Source organism: Lytechinus variegatus, chromosome 7 (assembly GCF_018143015.1).
Source record: "Lytechinus variegatus isolate NC3 chromosome 7, Lvar_3.0, whole genome shotgun sequence".
Lineage (NCBI taxonomy): Eukaryota > Metazoa > Echinodermata > Echinoidea > Temnopleuroida > Toxopneustidae > Lytechinus > Lytechinus variegatus.
Genome location: NC_054746.1, coordinates 1752580 through 1768337, shown reverse-complemented (window position 1 = coordinate 1768337; position 15758 = coordinate 1752580). Strand labels below are relative to the sequence as shown.

Sequence of the window (15758 nt, the reverse complement as noted above, 5' to 3'; positions counted from 1 at the left end):
CAGTTGCCATTCATCCTTCTCCATATTGAATTCCATTCCTCTCATTCTCTATTGTCATCTTCATTCCTTCTCTATTCAGGCTACTCATTCCATCCCTCACCTGACTCCTTAGTTTCTATTTCCAATATTACATAATCACCAAGACTTCTTTGTCATCTTCATCTCCTTATTCCTTTTTGGTTTTTACGTGTTAGTTTGATCTTCCATCCCACCGCTGCCACCAGTTGTAAGGTGTTAAAATCATAAGTGAGTTCAGGGGTAGAAAATAATAAGTTCTAAAGCAGCAACTCACATCATCAGTCAGTCATACGAAGGGAAAATAAGTTAAAATGTAGAAGATGCAAATTAACTGAACAGAAACCAAAGAAGTCTGGTAATAGTAGTACACTGATTTCTGGGCTACTTTGCCTCAGCTAAATTCATGACTATCGAACAGTTTTAAATTAGGAATAATATCCAATACAATGAAAGAGAACAGAAGGATCTAACTATCATTTAAAATCCCAATTCATAAGATTATCAATAAGGAGATGAAGATGATTAAGATGTCTTGTTATGTAATAATGGAAATAGAAACTAAGTTGTCAAGTCAGATGGCACATTTTCCCGATAAAAAAATTGACAAGCAGAAAAAAGGTGTTCAACCTAAAATAATAACATTTTGTCCACAAAAATTTTTGACAAGCAAAAAAAATAGGTTCCACTTTCAAAAGGGGAGGTGCACTTCTGTTTTAATGGCATTTTTACATTACAAATTTTAATTGTGCCCCTCAAAGGGGGGGGACGAGATCTGTCAGTGGGTGAGAGATAAAAGGAGTGAAACACCGGAATAGAGAAGGAATGAAGATGATAAAAACAAATGAGAGGAAAGGAATTCCATATGAAGAAGGATGAATGGAAACTGAATATCATTAATTATAACCCAAGATCAGACTACAAAGGCAGTGCTGAAAAGAAATGCAAATGAACTAAAATCTAAACACAAATTAAAACAGCTGAAGAAAACACACAAGTTAAAGGGAGTAAGCAAAATAAGAAAATTACAAAATAACTATCTTGCACTCAAAAAATAGCATTATCCCACCAAGTTTTGTTTTTCCTTAACTAAGTATTGTTACAGAGGGTTGGATAATGCAGGGAAGACCACTATTCTGAAGAAATTCAATGGAGAAGATATCAACACAATATCTCCTACCCTTGGCTTTAACATCAAGACATTGGAACATAAAGGGTAATTAAAAAGTTTCCTTTTTTTAAAGTTTGAAATCAAATAAATTATGTAAATCACTAATAATCTTCATCAATGCCTTCTTTTTTCTGGTCATACTTTCTACATGTAGATGTAGAGATGGTGATTTTCTGTTTCAAAAATGGTCTTTTCTGTTTCTGAAATCTGTAATTCCGTTTCAACTTGATCTCAAAATGGAAATTATGTTTTGTCACTAAAATGTACACAGCAAAAACCTGAATTCCGTATTTGCAAAGGTGAATTGCATAAATTTTTACATAAAAAGTATAAGAACCAAACATAATTTCCATTTTATTTACCGGTAAAACGGGAAATCACTATCCCTATAGATAAGACATATACGGCCAATTTGAAGTCTCCATGGGTATAATAGTGATTACCAAGATTGATAACTTTTAAAAAGTCATAATTTAGTCATTGTTTGTCCGATATTGTTCAAATTTTCACCTATCGACTTGTCTGATTTTCCTTTTTCCTCTTAGGACAAGTTTTTATTTGGGTTGGATACTCCTTGAAGTGTGAATCTAAGTCACACCTACTTATTGTCAAACATCCTCAGGCCAGGGATAATATTCTGTAAATTGTTTTATGTATTTTCTTATCTTCATTATTGTCATACCAAATTTTTAAGCCATTCTTGTCTTGTGATTGTTGGAAGTGTGCAAAAATTAGCCGATAGGCCAGCATGCAAGTCAGAACCTCACCTCATTTCGGATCATGACAATGAAAATAAGACAAGATAGAAAGTTATTTGCCAAATACCAAACCAGGGGGTTTGCCAATTAGTTGAAATTAACAAAAGTCAAGTTTAAATGCCAAAGTGCCTCTTCAGTCTCCTTTAGGTTCTTGATTCTTCTTCTTCCAGGTACATGCACAGTGGCTTTTTCCCTTTTGAAATCAAATCTCATACGCTCATCATTCAAGCATCTGATATCTTAAAGGACTTGTAGAAGATGCTTCAGGTAGCCAACACATTTAAAAAAATGAAAATAATGATATATGACTGTGAATACTATCTGTGTACCAATAGGTTCAAATTGAACATATGGGATGTAGGCGGTCAGAAGTCTCTTCGTTCATACTGGAGGAACTACTTTGAGAGTACCGATGGATTGGTGTGGGTAGTAGATAGTGCTGATAGGAGAAGATTGATGGACTGTAAACAAGAGTTACATTCTCTTCTCTTGGAGGAGGTAAGTCACCTTCAGTTATTCAACCCATTGTCTTTTGGAACTAGGTTGTCCCTGTACAATGCCTGTGGGAATTACAGAATTCAGTTGTCAAATGGGTAATACAGGATTTAAAAAAAATCACTTTCCTGTCAAAAATTTTCTGACATATGAAAAGTCAACAAAACTCTGTCAGGGAGCGCTCTCCCTTCAGTAGCAAGTGGGGTTGACAGCTCAAAGAAATGCCCAGCAAGAGAGGCTTGAAACTCACTCCTTTTGAAAATTAGTATGATATTGGAGGATAGTTTAAAAAGTGGAGCATTATTTTCAAATCTTGTATTGGAAAATATTTGAAAGCAATCAGGGTCTGAACTGCCTTCCAAAATCAAATTGCATGTGATTTTAAGTCATTCCCATTCTTTGTAAACTTCACTATATGTAATTTGATGAACTTTATAGGAAACAATATTTTTCATATATTTTTTATACTATTTTTCAGAGGTTGAATGGTGCAACATTGATAGTCTTTGCTAACAAACAGGACTTACCTGGTGCTCTCTCTGCTGATGAGATCAGAGAGGTAAGATTGAAATCAATTTTTCTTCACAAAATTTTTCTTTGTGGAAGAGCCGTGGTTTAGTGGTTCTGACTCTTGCCTTGTAAACAGAGGGTCGTGTGTTCGAATCCCACCGCGGTCTAGCGTCCTTTGGCAAGGCGTTAATCCACACTTTGTCACTCTCGACCCAGGTGCTAAATGGGTACCCGGTAGGATGCAAAAGATATTGTATGTTTGATTTTGCCAGCGCCATACTGTGGCTGCGATGAATGCAAGGAATGCTCCCCAGGGAGTGGAATTGTGCACTTTTCGTGCTTGATTGAAATGAATCCAATGACCGGGGTAATAATATGCTGTAACGCACTTTTGGCCATTCTGGGAAAAGCGCTTTATGAAAATTGGCTATTAATCTCTGACAAATAATCAAACTTGTGCTGATAAAGGCATGTGTGTATTGACTGGGTGATCATTGCCTTGATCTTTGTCTCGCATGCATAGCAGAGCGAGACTATAGACGCTGCTTTTCTGACAGTGGCATAGTCGTCAACAATGTCATAAATTCCCGGGGGGGCCAGTTCCATTCACGAGTGGATACCATGCGCGACCATTGGGTCTCGAAAAGCACCCTAAACACGTAATTTCCATATTCTGAAAATGCACCCCTTAACAAGTACTGACGTGTGAAACCCTACTCTTAACAAGTATTGGAAACAAAACGATACTCTTGGCCAAATATTCCCCGAAATGAACCCCTAAACAAGTATAGGAATGTTTTATTGTTACGGGTCCTCGGTCGTCGGCTTTACCTTATTTGGTTTGATTCGACCCCACCTTCTACACCTCGCGCAAATCGGACTCTAAACACGTAGTGTTGGGGCAAAAAGGACATCCTTTTTTATAAAACATTTTATTTTTGTTTCATCATCCCCGCAAAATCGACCCTAAACACGTAATTTTCCTAGTGAAATAGATACCCTTTTTTCATTATTTTTGTGTTTTTGACACCCTTATCACGTTACGTACGTAACGTGCCCTATCGTGAAAAAGACATCCTTTTTACGTGTTTTTTTGGTCGCGCATGGTATCCACTCGTCAATGTAAGTGGCCCCCCCGGGCATAAATTAGAAAGTATATGGAGCTAGTTCATGAAACTCGGACATGGTAATGAAGTATTACTAAACATCCTGCTTGAGATTCAGTTCACATGACCAAGGTCAAAGGTCATTTATTTGGGTCAATGAACTTTTATGTTGGGGAATCAACATTGAGATCTTAACCAAGGTTAAGTTGTAGAATTGCCATCATAACTTTGAAAGTTTATGAATCTAGTTCATGAAATTTAGACATGAGTAATCAAGAATCATTAATCATCCTGAGCAAGTTTCAGGTCACATGACCAAGGTCAAAGATTGTTAAAGGCCAATAAACTTTGGTCATGTTGGGGGGTATTTGTTGAAATGTCATCATAATTTTGGAAGTTTATGGATCTAATTCATTAATAATGATAATAATATGCAACATTTACATACCGCTTGATACAAATCTTTCTAAGCGCGGCATACTATTACCCAGGCTTTAGCACGGCTATCCTGATTGGACGCTCGAGCATTCAAGGAATTCCTTCCTACTGGGTAACCATTTACTACACCTGGATGGAGAATGGCAAATGTAGATAAATGCCTTGTCAAAGGACACTAATGCTGTTGTGGGATTTGAACCCCGGACCTTGTGGTTCAAAGTCATTAAACATGGACATAAGATTAACCAAGAAGCAATGTTCATTTTGCATGAGTCTTAGGTCATGATCAAGGTCAAAGGCCATTCAGGGTCTTGAACCTTGAAGAGTAATCCCTATCAGCAACTTTAAAGCTATCCCAGGATGAAAACATTCTGTGTATCAGTGCAAGGTGCCATGGTGAAGTAATTGAAATTTCAATTACATGTATATACATTAAAAGTATGCACCGTTTAAGTAAAAACTGCCTATTGGTTTACAGCATAATTAGAAAGTTTTTTTTGTTTTATTTATTTCTCATTCATTTGTTGGCTTTAGGTCAATGAACATAGTATTTTATTATAATATTAGTGCGTTTTTTTTGTGAATAATTGTTTTTAAAGTCAGCACTGCTGCTATAATGAATCGCATAATGTATTCCATTTTTTTTACATTTTGCAAGTATTATCTGTTGCAAAACTTTGGTATGGGACATGTATGTTTGAAAGTAATACACATTAACAAGCACCTTTCCATTGCCTCTAAATATTATATTTTGATAATGATGACTCAAATTTGAACGATGTTATGAAAATGAGATCTATAAGGCCATCAATAGGGTTATGTTTCATGATAATTACAACGTTTTCTTGGATCTGTTCATTTCATATTCATTTGTAGGCTTTAGAACTTGATAATATCAAGACACATCATTGGTTGATTCTTGGATGCAGCGCAGTAACGGGTGAAAATCTTCTCTATGGTGTCAACTGGTTGGTAGATGATATTGCTTCCAGACTCTTCACAATGGACTGATAATGGTAAGAAACATATCCTTCTGAATCATCACCTGACTGGCATTTACACATACATTGATTCCCCTTCCTGTTGATCAAGAAGAAGGGTGTCAACCATAGTCGTAAATCCATGACGTCATACTAATCAAGTGGGATGGGGAGAGAATGAGTGAATGAAACAATAGATCCTCCCCCTGTACTGACCACACAGAAACGCTAACAGAGGACCTGTCACAATTGGTAATGTGGCAGCGATGCCTATTGTACAACGCCTACTTAGCTTGTTGTACGCGATCAAATGGGAGGCTGAATGTCACACATTCGTACCGTTGCACACAAGACATACCATCCAAAATGTACCGTCCAAAATGTACCATTGCACGGCTTTAGGAGGTGACGTTACAATGCGATTTCATTGAATACTAGTAAGGTGACAATGCGCGTAAGGTGACAATGCACGTAGCCCGCTGGCTAAATGCGCAATGCTGTCCAAGATCATGTGCGCTTGTGGGATTTTGCTTTTTGCTTTCAATATTTTTGCTCCCTTTTCATAGATTACTGGAGGGGAAAACTCTTGTTTTTTCATATTTTTGCTAGATTCCGAGGTGTTGTACAACAGAAATAGCGAATATTCTTGTTCGTGCAATGGTGCGAGATTTTGCATTCGGTGAAAGAAAGAAACACTCTATTCAATTCGGCTAACGCCTCCTTGAATAGAGCATCTTTCTTTTACCTCATGCGAAATCTCGCACCATCGCACTCATGCCTATTCGCTATTTGTATAATGTTACAACAATGCATTACTTACACATTTAAATAAAAGTTTCAACTTTACAACTGGGCTTACCGTTAGCGCTGTGTTTTTGTCTCACCTGCGAAGCAGAGTGAGACTATAGGCGCCGCTTTTCCGACGGCGGCGGCGGCGTCAACATCAAATCTTAACCTGAGGTTAAGTTTTTGAAATGACATCATAACTTAGAAAGTATATGGACCTAGTTCATGAAACTTGGCCATAATGTTAATCAAGTATTACTGAACATCCTATTAAAGTTTCATGTCACATGACCAAGGTCAAAGGTCATTTAGGGTCAATGAACTTAGACCATGTTGGAGGAATCAACATTGAAATCTTAACCTGAGGTTAAGTTTTTGAAATGTCATCATAACTTAGAAAATATATGGACCTAGTTCATGAAACTTGGACATAAGGTTAATCAAGTATCACTGAACATCCTGCATGAGTTTCACGTCACATGACCAAGGTCAAAGGTCATTTAGGGTCAATGAACTTTGGCCGAATTGGGGATATCTGTTGAATTCCCATCATAACTTTGAAAGTTTATGGATCTGATTCATGAAACTTGAACATAATAGTAATCAAGCATCACTGAATATTTTGTGCAAGTTTCAGGTCTCATGATTAAGGTCAAAGGTCATTTAGGGTCAATGAACTTTGGCCAAATCGGGGCTATCTGTTGAATTACCATCATAACTTTGAAAGTTTATTAGTCTAGTTCATTAAACTTGGACATATGAGTAATCAAATATCACTGAACATCCTGTGCGCGTTTCAGGTCACATGACCAAGGTCAAAGGTCAATGAACTTTGGCCGAAGTGGGTGTATCAGTTGAATTACCATCAAAACTTTGAAAGTTTATGGATCTGATTCATGAAACTTGTACATAAGAGTAATCAAGTATCACTGAACATCCTGTGCGAGTTTCAGGTCACATGATCAAGGTCAAAGGTCATGTAAGGTCAATGAACTTTGGCCATGTTGGGGTTTTTTGTTGAATAACCATCATATCTCTGTAAGTTTATTGGTCTAGTTCATAAAAAGTGGACATAAGAGTAACCATGTATCACTGAACATCTTGTGCGAGTTAGAGTAGTATTCAAAGTCAGCACTGCTGCTATATTGAACCGCGTGATGCAGGTGAGACGGCCAGAGGCATTCCACTTGTTATAGGCTAGCGCTGTGTTTTTATAGGCTAACAACATTTCTTTGCGGTCGGCAATAAAAAAAAGGTTCACTGCTTGGATATATGTCTATAGTGTTCACTCTTGCGTGCACTGTACATTTTGCATTGCATGCGCTTGAGCAAAAATTGATAATCGGCACGCAAGCACATTGAACTTTGATAAGAATATTATTGGTTGAAATATTTCATAACGTTATTATTCATAGTATTATTTTATTATTCACTTCATATTAATATCAGACTGAAATACAACTCTATCTTTCAGCTTTTCAAAAGAGAATAAAACACCGGGCCTATGCATCCTTTATCAAATGTATAAAAATGCCAGAAGCATTCAGTATGAGTTGGGCACCCCCCCCCCTCATAATTAGGTCCTACATTTTAAAGCCAACTGTATGGAGATAAAAAAAATGTTGTTTTCATGCCAATGAAATGATGTGCTGTTATAGTTCCACTTTTGTACCTGGCTTTCAAGAGATTTTCTTTCGGGGGGGGGGAGCCCTCCCAGTTAAAGAAATAGTCTTACCAGACTTTGGGGAGGGTCTTTATGTAATTTCAATTCTCTCTTGATTTGCACAAATTAATTCTACATTTTCAGTATTATAAAATTTCACACAGACACATAATAATGACAGTAGGCTCCTACTCTGGTCGAGTTTGCATAGTTTTATAATATTGATATTTTGAAGAAATACCTTCAATCTTATACAAAGATAGAATATAAGTCATCACACATAATTTATTCTATTTTCATATGAAGAATGAGTGAACAAAATATACAATTTATTACAGTGATATATGTTCTTTAAAAAGATTATTCAGTAATGTACACAATTTACAATCAATTGATTGTCATACTATAATAAATATGAAAATAAATATATTAGGCCAACATAATACCACACCATGAAGGCACTTGTGATTAAGAATGACAGAGTTGTCACATACAAGCTACAAAAAATCTTATCTATATTCTATAGTGCAATCATCATACCAGTTTAGGCATCGCAACAAAAGTCCCTGAAGCATCTTTTCATCCGTAATCCTCACATTCATATTGGGTATACATGTTGGAAAAGTCACTTTGAAAGACGTGTAGTGCCTTCATCATGGATTCTTGCCCCAAAAGACATGGCACAGACTTTTGTTATGGTGCTTTTAAATACTACTAAACTAACTAGGAACTACCTTGAGTTGGTGTTTTTATTTTCAGTATTAACAGTTGCAAAGTAATAATATAGTTTCAGTAAAAATCCCTCTCACTATTGGGTTGAAGGGGGGGTGGCCAAATATAATGAGGCATTGATTATGAAACTGGTAAGATCTAATAACAAATCTTTCCAGGAGAAAGAATATCGCGCCGGGGGTTGGGGCGAGTAGATTTTTGAAATTTCGATTTTACCGGTGTATTGGCTCAGTTGGTAGAGCGTCTGTCTCACAACTGGGAGGTCAGGAGTTCAAATCCCGGCTGCGTCAGACATCAGAAGGGGGTAAAAGATGGGAGTTGCTGCTACCCTTTTTTATTAAAGGGATAGAGCCTCATTGATCTGGCGCTGCACAGGGGCTGCTCGGCCAACAATTAAAGAGATGGTACGGGCTGAAAATGTATCTCAATAAATAAATAAATTAGCTAACAAATAATTTATTGAATTTTATTGAATTTTAAATATTTGCAATATTTCGGTAAAATAGTTCTAGGCAAATATTTATAAATATTTATTAGGTGGGTTGATGATGTCCTATCCCCACTTGTTCTTTTGCATTTTGATATATGAAATTAGGTTTGCCGCAACTAATTTCATCATAATGGAGACAAATCATATACACATGTATGAAAAAATGAAACATTTAATTTTTCATGTAATAACATAAGAAAGAGGAAAGTGGGGATGTGACATCATTAGCCCACGTAATAATGTTCATGACAATTTGCATATACATGTAACTGTTTCACAAAATATTGATAAACTTTAAAATTCAATAACTTTGTTATTTGTTATCCGATTTTGATGAAATTTTCAGCATTTTTCTCAATTTTACTCTATTTAGATATTTATATTTTCAGCCTGGACCATTCCTTTAATTGGGCAAAATAAATTTCAGTATTTCATTTATGTCTATTTCGAACAATAAAATGTGGATTTTAATTTTGTGGGACAAAGAAATGCCTGTATTTTGCAAGCAGCATATTTTTGGCTTCCATTACTAACACCTTTCTCAATAAATCAATGCTCAACTGAGCTTCACTAAGTTGTGAATTGGAACCAATAAAAGCGCACCTGCCAAACTAGTCAGCAATATTTTAGTATGCTGTGTTCAAAAGTAGGTGCTGACCAAAAGAGTTATTATGAAGATTTCATTGACAAATGTAGGATTCAAGGAGAGAGGGAAACATAAAAGTCACATGACACTGGAAACGTTTAATAACAGGAATGCTTTAACCAGAGCATTATGTTGTTACCTCTGAATCCTGGATGGAAATGGCAATCTGGTTATTGAATTTCTGACAGGTATTTCCCTGTCATGTAGCAAACACTGTACTCTTGAAATCCTTTGTATGTCACTGAGAGAAAACCCCTTATTGGAAGCTGCTTCAATACAGTTTTCATGAAGAGTTTTATCAGTGATTTTTCACACACTAATTTGCTCTCGGCCAATCAGATGTAAGGATTTCCAGTAGTTTTATCTGTCAGTGGAAATCACGGACAAAACAATTCATGAAACATTCCCCAGGTCAATGCTAAAATTCATCCCACGGTCAAAGATCAATATTTGAGCCAGTGTTGTAGTGCCTTGATGCTCGGCCTTGGCCTTAAGGCGCCTTAAGGCCTATTTTTTCAAAGCCTTGGCCTTGAACATTCAAGCCTTGGCCTTGAGAGAGCCTTGGCCTTGGCCTTGAGGATTTTGAGCCTTGAAATTTCAAGGCATTTTCAAGGCTTTTTCAAGGCATTTTGTATTTTGTACTTTCATTTGTTTTATACAAGTAATTATAAATGTTTCAATTGTTCTGTACATCTAATGACACTAAATACTACCAGTCAGCTGCAGCAGAAGCAGTAAGTGTACTTAGCAGTGCCATCAATTGCAATTATCATCACATAATTATGTAACAAAGAGAAGTGATGAAAATTAATCTTATTTATTGGTAATATGATGTAATCATGACTAATAAGGATAATGATAATAATTATGATTAGGATTATAGTCAGTGGCGTAACTACAGGGGGGGGCATGGGGGCACGTGCCCCCCCCCCCTCCCCCCAATCGGCTGACTAAAAAAAGGAGGAAAAGAGGGAGAAAGGAAGAGAAACGTAGTGGGAAAGAAGACATTAATGTTCATTATAATGTTATAATTATGTTATGTTACATTACATAAGAAACATTTTTTCATATAAATGACACATAATTTGCTCAGGGCATATGTCTTTATTGTTCCTGGTGCTCCCATTGTCTGTTTACCGAGATATATAATCCTGTTATACTAAAACCTCCCGTTTTCAAGTCAATATACACCAAACTACCAAATATATTTCCTCGCACTTCGAGTTATTCTTTTACATGTACAATAGTATGCTTCTTTTTCATGAATACTTTAAGTGATTGTCCCATTTTAAGGTCTTAATATAAAACATTTCCTGTCCGTGCTTACGTTCGCAGTAGTGGATTGGTGAAAGATGTCTGCTCTCCATCAATTCCTAGAATGAGTCCTTAAAATGTCCCTTTTCTGTTTTCTGATCTGAATATCAAAAATTTTTAGCTCGCGCTTCGCGCTCGCATCATTTGGTTAGTGAACTACGTAATGTCTTCTTGAATTCCTACAAACAAGCCTTAAAATGCCCCTCTTCAGGTCTGAATTTCCTAAATTTTCAGCTCGCGCTTCGCGCTCGCAAGATTTTATTAGTGAGATGGGTATGTTAATCATGATTACAAGTGCTTTATGTGCATGTTTAGATGTAATTCTAACAAAATCAGCAAGCGCTTATTGGCACTCCCATTAGATGACTATGGTGAGATGTGGATAATCTTAATAGATAAAAGATTCCTAAAATATAGTCCTTAAAATCTTCCTGTTTGGGGTCAATATTTACAAAAATTTCAGTTCGCACTTTGCGCTCGCATTATTTAGCGAGACAGGTACGTATCATGATTACAAAAGATTGATTGTAATGTCCCTTTTTAGGTTTGAATATCAAAAATTTTAAGCTCGCGCTTCGCGCTCGCATTATTTGACTAGTGAGATACATGTCCGTTTATTGGCACTGTCCTTATAAAAATATCTCTATTTGGTCAGTTTACCTGGCAACTGGGCGCGCTCACTAGGCAATTCCAAGTTTTTGCTGGTGCCCCCCAATGCCGTGACCCACGGTACGCCACTAGGAATAATTCTGACAGATCTGACTGCAATTTAGACAACAATTTTCATACTTTAAAAATAGCTTACTCTAAAGAATGATAACAAGGTTGATTTCTATTCCATTAGGTTTTCCTTGTATTATTTTCTTTGACCAACAAGATTGTTTAAGTTTTAATGATATTCTGAAAAGATTCGGTAAACTTGAACACAAACTTCAATTTTGTCATTTCCAAATGGGCTATGGCATCAATGGCATGATGAGCCCAAAAATGTTGAGGGGCCAAGCATGGCATACAGAGCAAAATTTTAGGTTTCAAAATCAACAAATTTTGGATTGTGCTTGCATAAATTATTGTTAAGGTTCGCATTCAATTTACACAAAAAAAATGCTTAGAATGTCTAGTTTTTAGGTCGGAATATTACAAATTTTTGAGCTCGCGCTTTGCGCTCGCATTATTTGATTGGTGAGTTATGTATCCTATTTATGAGTCACTAAATGCAGTCCAGAACAGCTTCCTTTTCTGGTCTGTAAAAATTTCAGCTTGTGTTTTGTGCTCGCGTTAATTTGTTTAGTAAGATGCATACCTTTTTCATGATTACAAAAACAGCTCGAAATATTTAAATTTCATTTCTTATTACATCTTATTACAACATCTCGCAAGGATGCCCTTTTAACAGTGATTAGCACCATAATTGACCCAAAATCGAGTTTTACAACTTCAAATTTTTTTTTTTTTCAAAACCACTTGCTCGCTAATTAAAGCCTAAATCAAAATATCTGTCTTATCAATTAGAAATAACTTAAAAAAGCTTTGCTGAACTGCACCAAAATTATCATTTTGACTTATACTGTAAGTGCATTTTTGGCTTTGACCCCCCCCCAAAAAAAAAAAAATACATTCTGCCTCCCCTGTCCCAGGTAGAGGAGAAAGACATATGTTGAGAATGGGCATGCCAGGATCAGATCACCTTGGTAATAATGATTGCAATGTGAATCGCCTAGAACAATAATTAAATGTACAAATGTAACTATATATTTATTTTAATTTTATGTCTAAATCTACATGATCTATCATGAAATTATTTTCGTTTTAAATGTACAAGGGTCAAAAATTTTGCTCGCTCACACCTTTTATACATTTGGTCCTGTGTGTCATGTATGCTGCCTAAGCATTGTTGTCTAATTTTTTTTCCATATATTGTACAATTGAAATGCCTTGGCCTTGGCCTTGAGGTTTTCAGGCCTTGGCCTTGGCCTTGGGTTTCCATGCCTTGGCCTCAGCCTTGGTTATTGAAGCCTTGGCCTTGGGTATTAAAGCCTTGGCCTTGGCCTTGGAGGTTTGAGCCTTGACTACAACACTGATTTGAGCATGTGATGTTCCTGTGAATGTATCTCTGTCTGCTGTGAATTACTAGATCATGAACTTATTGATAGGGGTGGACTAACCCAGAGAGCCCAGAGAAGTAACCATAGGCTGCCACAGGTAACAAATTCTGACATGGGTACCTTTGAGGTTGGGGTGCCAAAAAACGCCCAAAATTAAAGGGAAAAAGATTAAATCATGCACCCACCTCAATTCTATAGATGAAGGTCTAACGGACAGCAGAATCCTGACATCGAGGCAGTAGCCAGACCCAACCTCAAAAAAGGGGAAGAAAGGCCGCATTTGTTCACTCGCTTTCAAAATTGCAGACAAAACTGGCCGATCAATATACCAAGGGCGCATGCGCAAATTTGGCCAAGTCTATTTTGTGCATGCGCCATCGGTATATCGATCGGCCAATTTTGTTTGCAATTTTAAAAGCAAATGAACGATGTCAGGATTCTGCTGTCCGTTAGACCTTCATCCATAGAATCAAGGTAGGTGCACATTTTTTTTTTTCTTAATTTTGGGTGTTTTTGGTACCCCAACCTCGAAGGTACCCATGTCTGAATTTTTACCTGTGGCAGCCTATGGTTACCTCTCTGGGTTAGAGGTGGACGGAATATTGAAAGAATAACCAAATGCATTTTCAGACTGTTTAAGGTAATCACTCCTCAGATGATTAAAAAATAAGGCCTACAAATGTATGAATAATTACCATTTTTGAACAAAATTGATAATACAAATGAATGCATCATTTTTGCATAGAAACATCATACATTATTTACACCATCGAAACTGATTCCAAACCAACCAATGGTATGCTATTTGATAAAGTGTTGTATGGTTGACCTGGAGTTGGTTTCGCCAATGTGACCATAGCATTAAATTCTACACTGCCTTTCAAGGACAGTATTTCAAGTTTGTTCATGTAGCATTCATCACAGCGTTGCATTCAGGGCATTTGTCTTTGGTGATTTGGTTGGGGATTTAGACCCAGGACTCTTGTTCCTAGGACTCTTGGCCCTTGGAGTCTTGGCCCTTGACCCACCAGGGCTAGGTGTCCTAGGTGCTGGCTCCAGGGTCTTGCTCAACCACTGTTCCTCGTTAACATACTTTTCATCAAGTTCGCTGGTGAAGTTGACCGTTGCATCCAGAGACCTTATACCCGCACTGACAGTATCGGCCTTCCTCCCTCGCGAGTCCCACTGAGTTGTGTCTGGTTTGATGGTGGTGCGCAGCTTCTGGAGACGATCCGGTGATAGTGCATCGCGGACCACCTTGGGCTTCAGGTCCTGGAACTGATCGGCGACCGGCTTGTAGAGTGGGTTCCGCCTGTTCTGCTGCACCCGTTCCATCTGTCGCTTGCGCTCCTCGCGTTCGGCTTGTATCATCTCAGCATGGCCAATCTTAAGCTCTCTGTAGTGTTCAGTGAATGTGTTTGATTGACAGAACAGTGTAGGAAAGGATACACCGGTATACCAATGTATAGCCAATAGAAATGCAGGATTGTTTTTGTCAAGTTGTATTGGCAGATAGTGGTGCAGGTGTAACACATTAGACATGACAGAGGGTAGACGTTTAACATGAAAATTGAAGATGGTAATGAGCAGAGCATAACAAACCAATAGATAAGGATGTTGTGATGAGAGTGTGATCACAAATGTTGAAATTGAAAGTCAGAACACCCGAAAGTGAAAGTTACATGAAAAGCAAATGGAAAGCAATGAGACAAGACACACACAAAATGACAAGTGCGAGATAGTAGAGATGAAAAAAATAAATTTGAGAGAATAAATATTTATTTAAATAAGTACAATATATATAATACATGATACAAACGTGGCAAGAAATTGCAGTATTATTAATGATTTAGGTTACATTTTATCTGGATGACAACATGGTCTTCCTTTTTATCAAAGATTGGCATTTTAGGTATGACATAATGTCCAAAACTTATTTTGATTATTCTGGTTTTCATTTCAGTATTTATTGGTTTTCTGGATGTGTTCACACATGGACTCTGAAGGAGACCAGCAGCTTTACGATCTTTCCTGCATTCTGCAGCTTTGTGATCTCCTGGCCCCAAGATGCTTCAAACTATCAGCACAAGTACTACTGTATGGGCTTCAGGTTTGTGCTACTGGTTCTACAAATTTGCAGGCATGTCCTACGAGCACTACATGCTACAAGGCCTCTGCTCTGTTTCATAAAATTGCATGAAATTATATGAATTTCTGACAAATTTTCTCTCGACCAACTGAATTGCACCATTTCAGTAGCTTATAGAAAGTGTGGCCCATGATATCATAAGGCTTAGTGATCGATCGTAGGGTCGATTTATACGATTGATTACACTGTGTATGATCAATTGCAAAATCACCCTACGATCAATGGCCAAAGCTTTATGTAACATCCTTGTCATTAACAATGAGTTTTATGAAACAGGATCCAGGTCTATCATGAACAGCTCATTTATCTGCTGTCGAGGAATGACCATGCTGCGAGTAAAGAAAGTGAAAGTAAATGAGAAAAATCATAGCAATCAATGGGTGTTAGTAATAGTTATTGT

At 37.2% G+C, this 15758-nt stretch overlaps 2 protein-coding genes across 2 annotated transcripts in view; one reads left to right on the top strand and one right to left on the bottom strand.

The window, feature by feature from the left end:
• LOC121418181 (ADP-ribosylation factor-like protein 2) overlaps positions 1 to 15758 on the top strand; it is a 23884-nt gene extending 8126 nt beyond the window's left edge. The window contains exons 2-6 of the mRNA XM_041611908.1: positions 1121 to 1231; positions 2280 to 2442; positions 2918 to 2998; positions 5370 to 5509; positions 15173 to 15758. Of these exons, the coding sequence (XP_041467842.1) occupies positions 1121 to 1231; positions 2280 to 2442; positions 2918 to 2998; positions 5370 to 5504 (490 nt within the window). The 3' untranslated portion in view covers positions 5505 to 5509; positions 15173 to 15758. The remainder of the gene's footprint in view (positions 1 to 1120; positions 1232 to 2279; positions 2443 to 2917; positions 2999 to 5369; positions 5510 to 15172) is intronic.
• The window catches only part of LOC121418180 (leucine-rich repeat-containing protein 74A-like), a 29404-nt gene continuing 27568 nt past the window's right edge, over positions 13923 to 15758 (bottom strand). Inside the window, exon 13 of the mRNA XM_041611907.1 lies at positions 13923 to 14605. Coding sequence (XP_041467841.1) covers positions 14128 to 14605 — 478 coding nt within the window. The 3' untranslated portion in view covers positions 13923 to 14127. The remainder of the gene's footprint in view (positions 14606 to 15758) is intronic.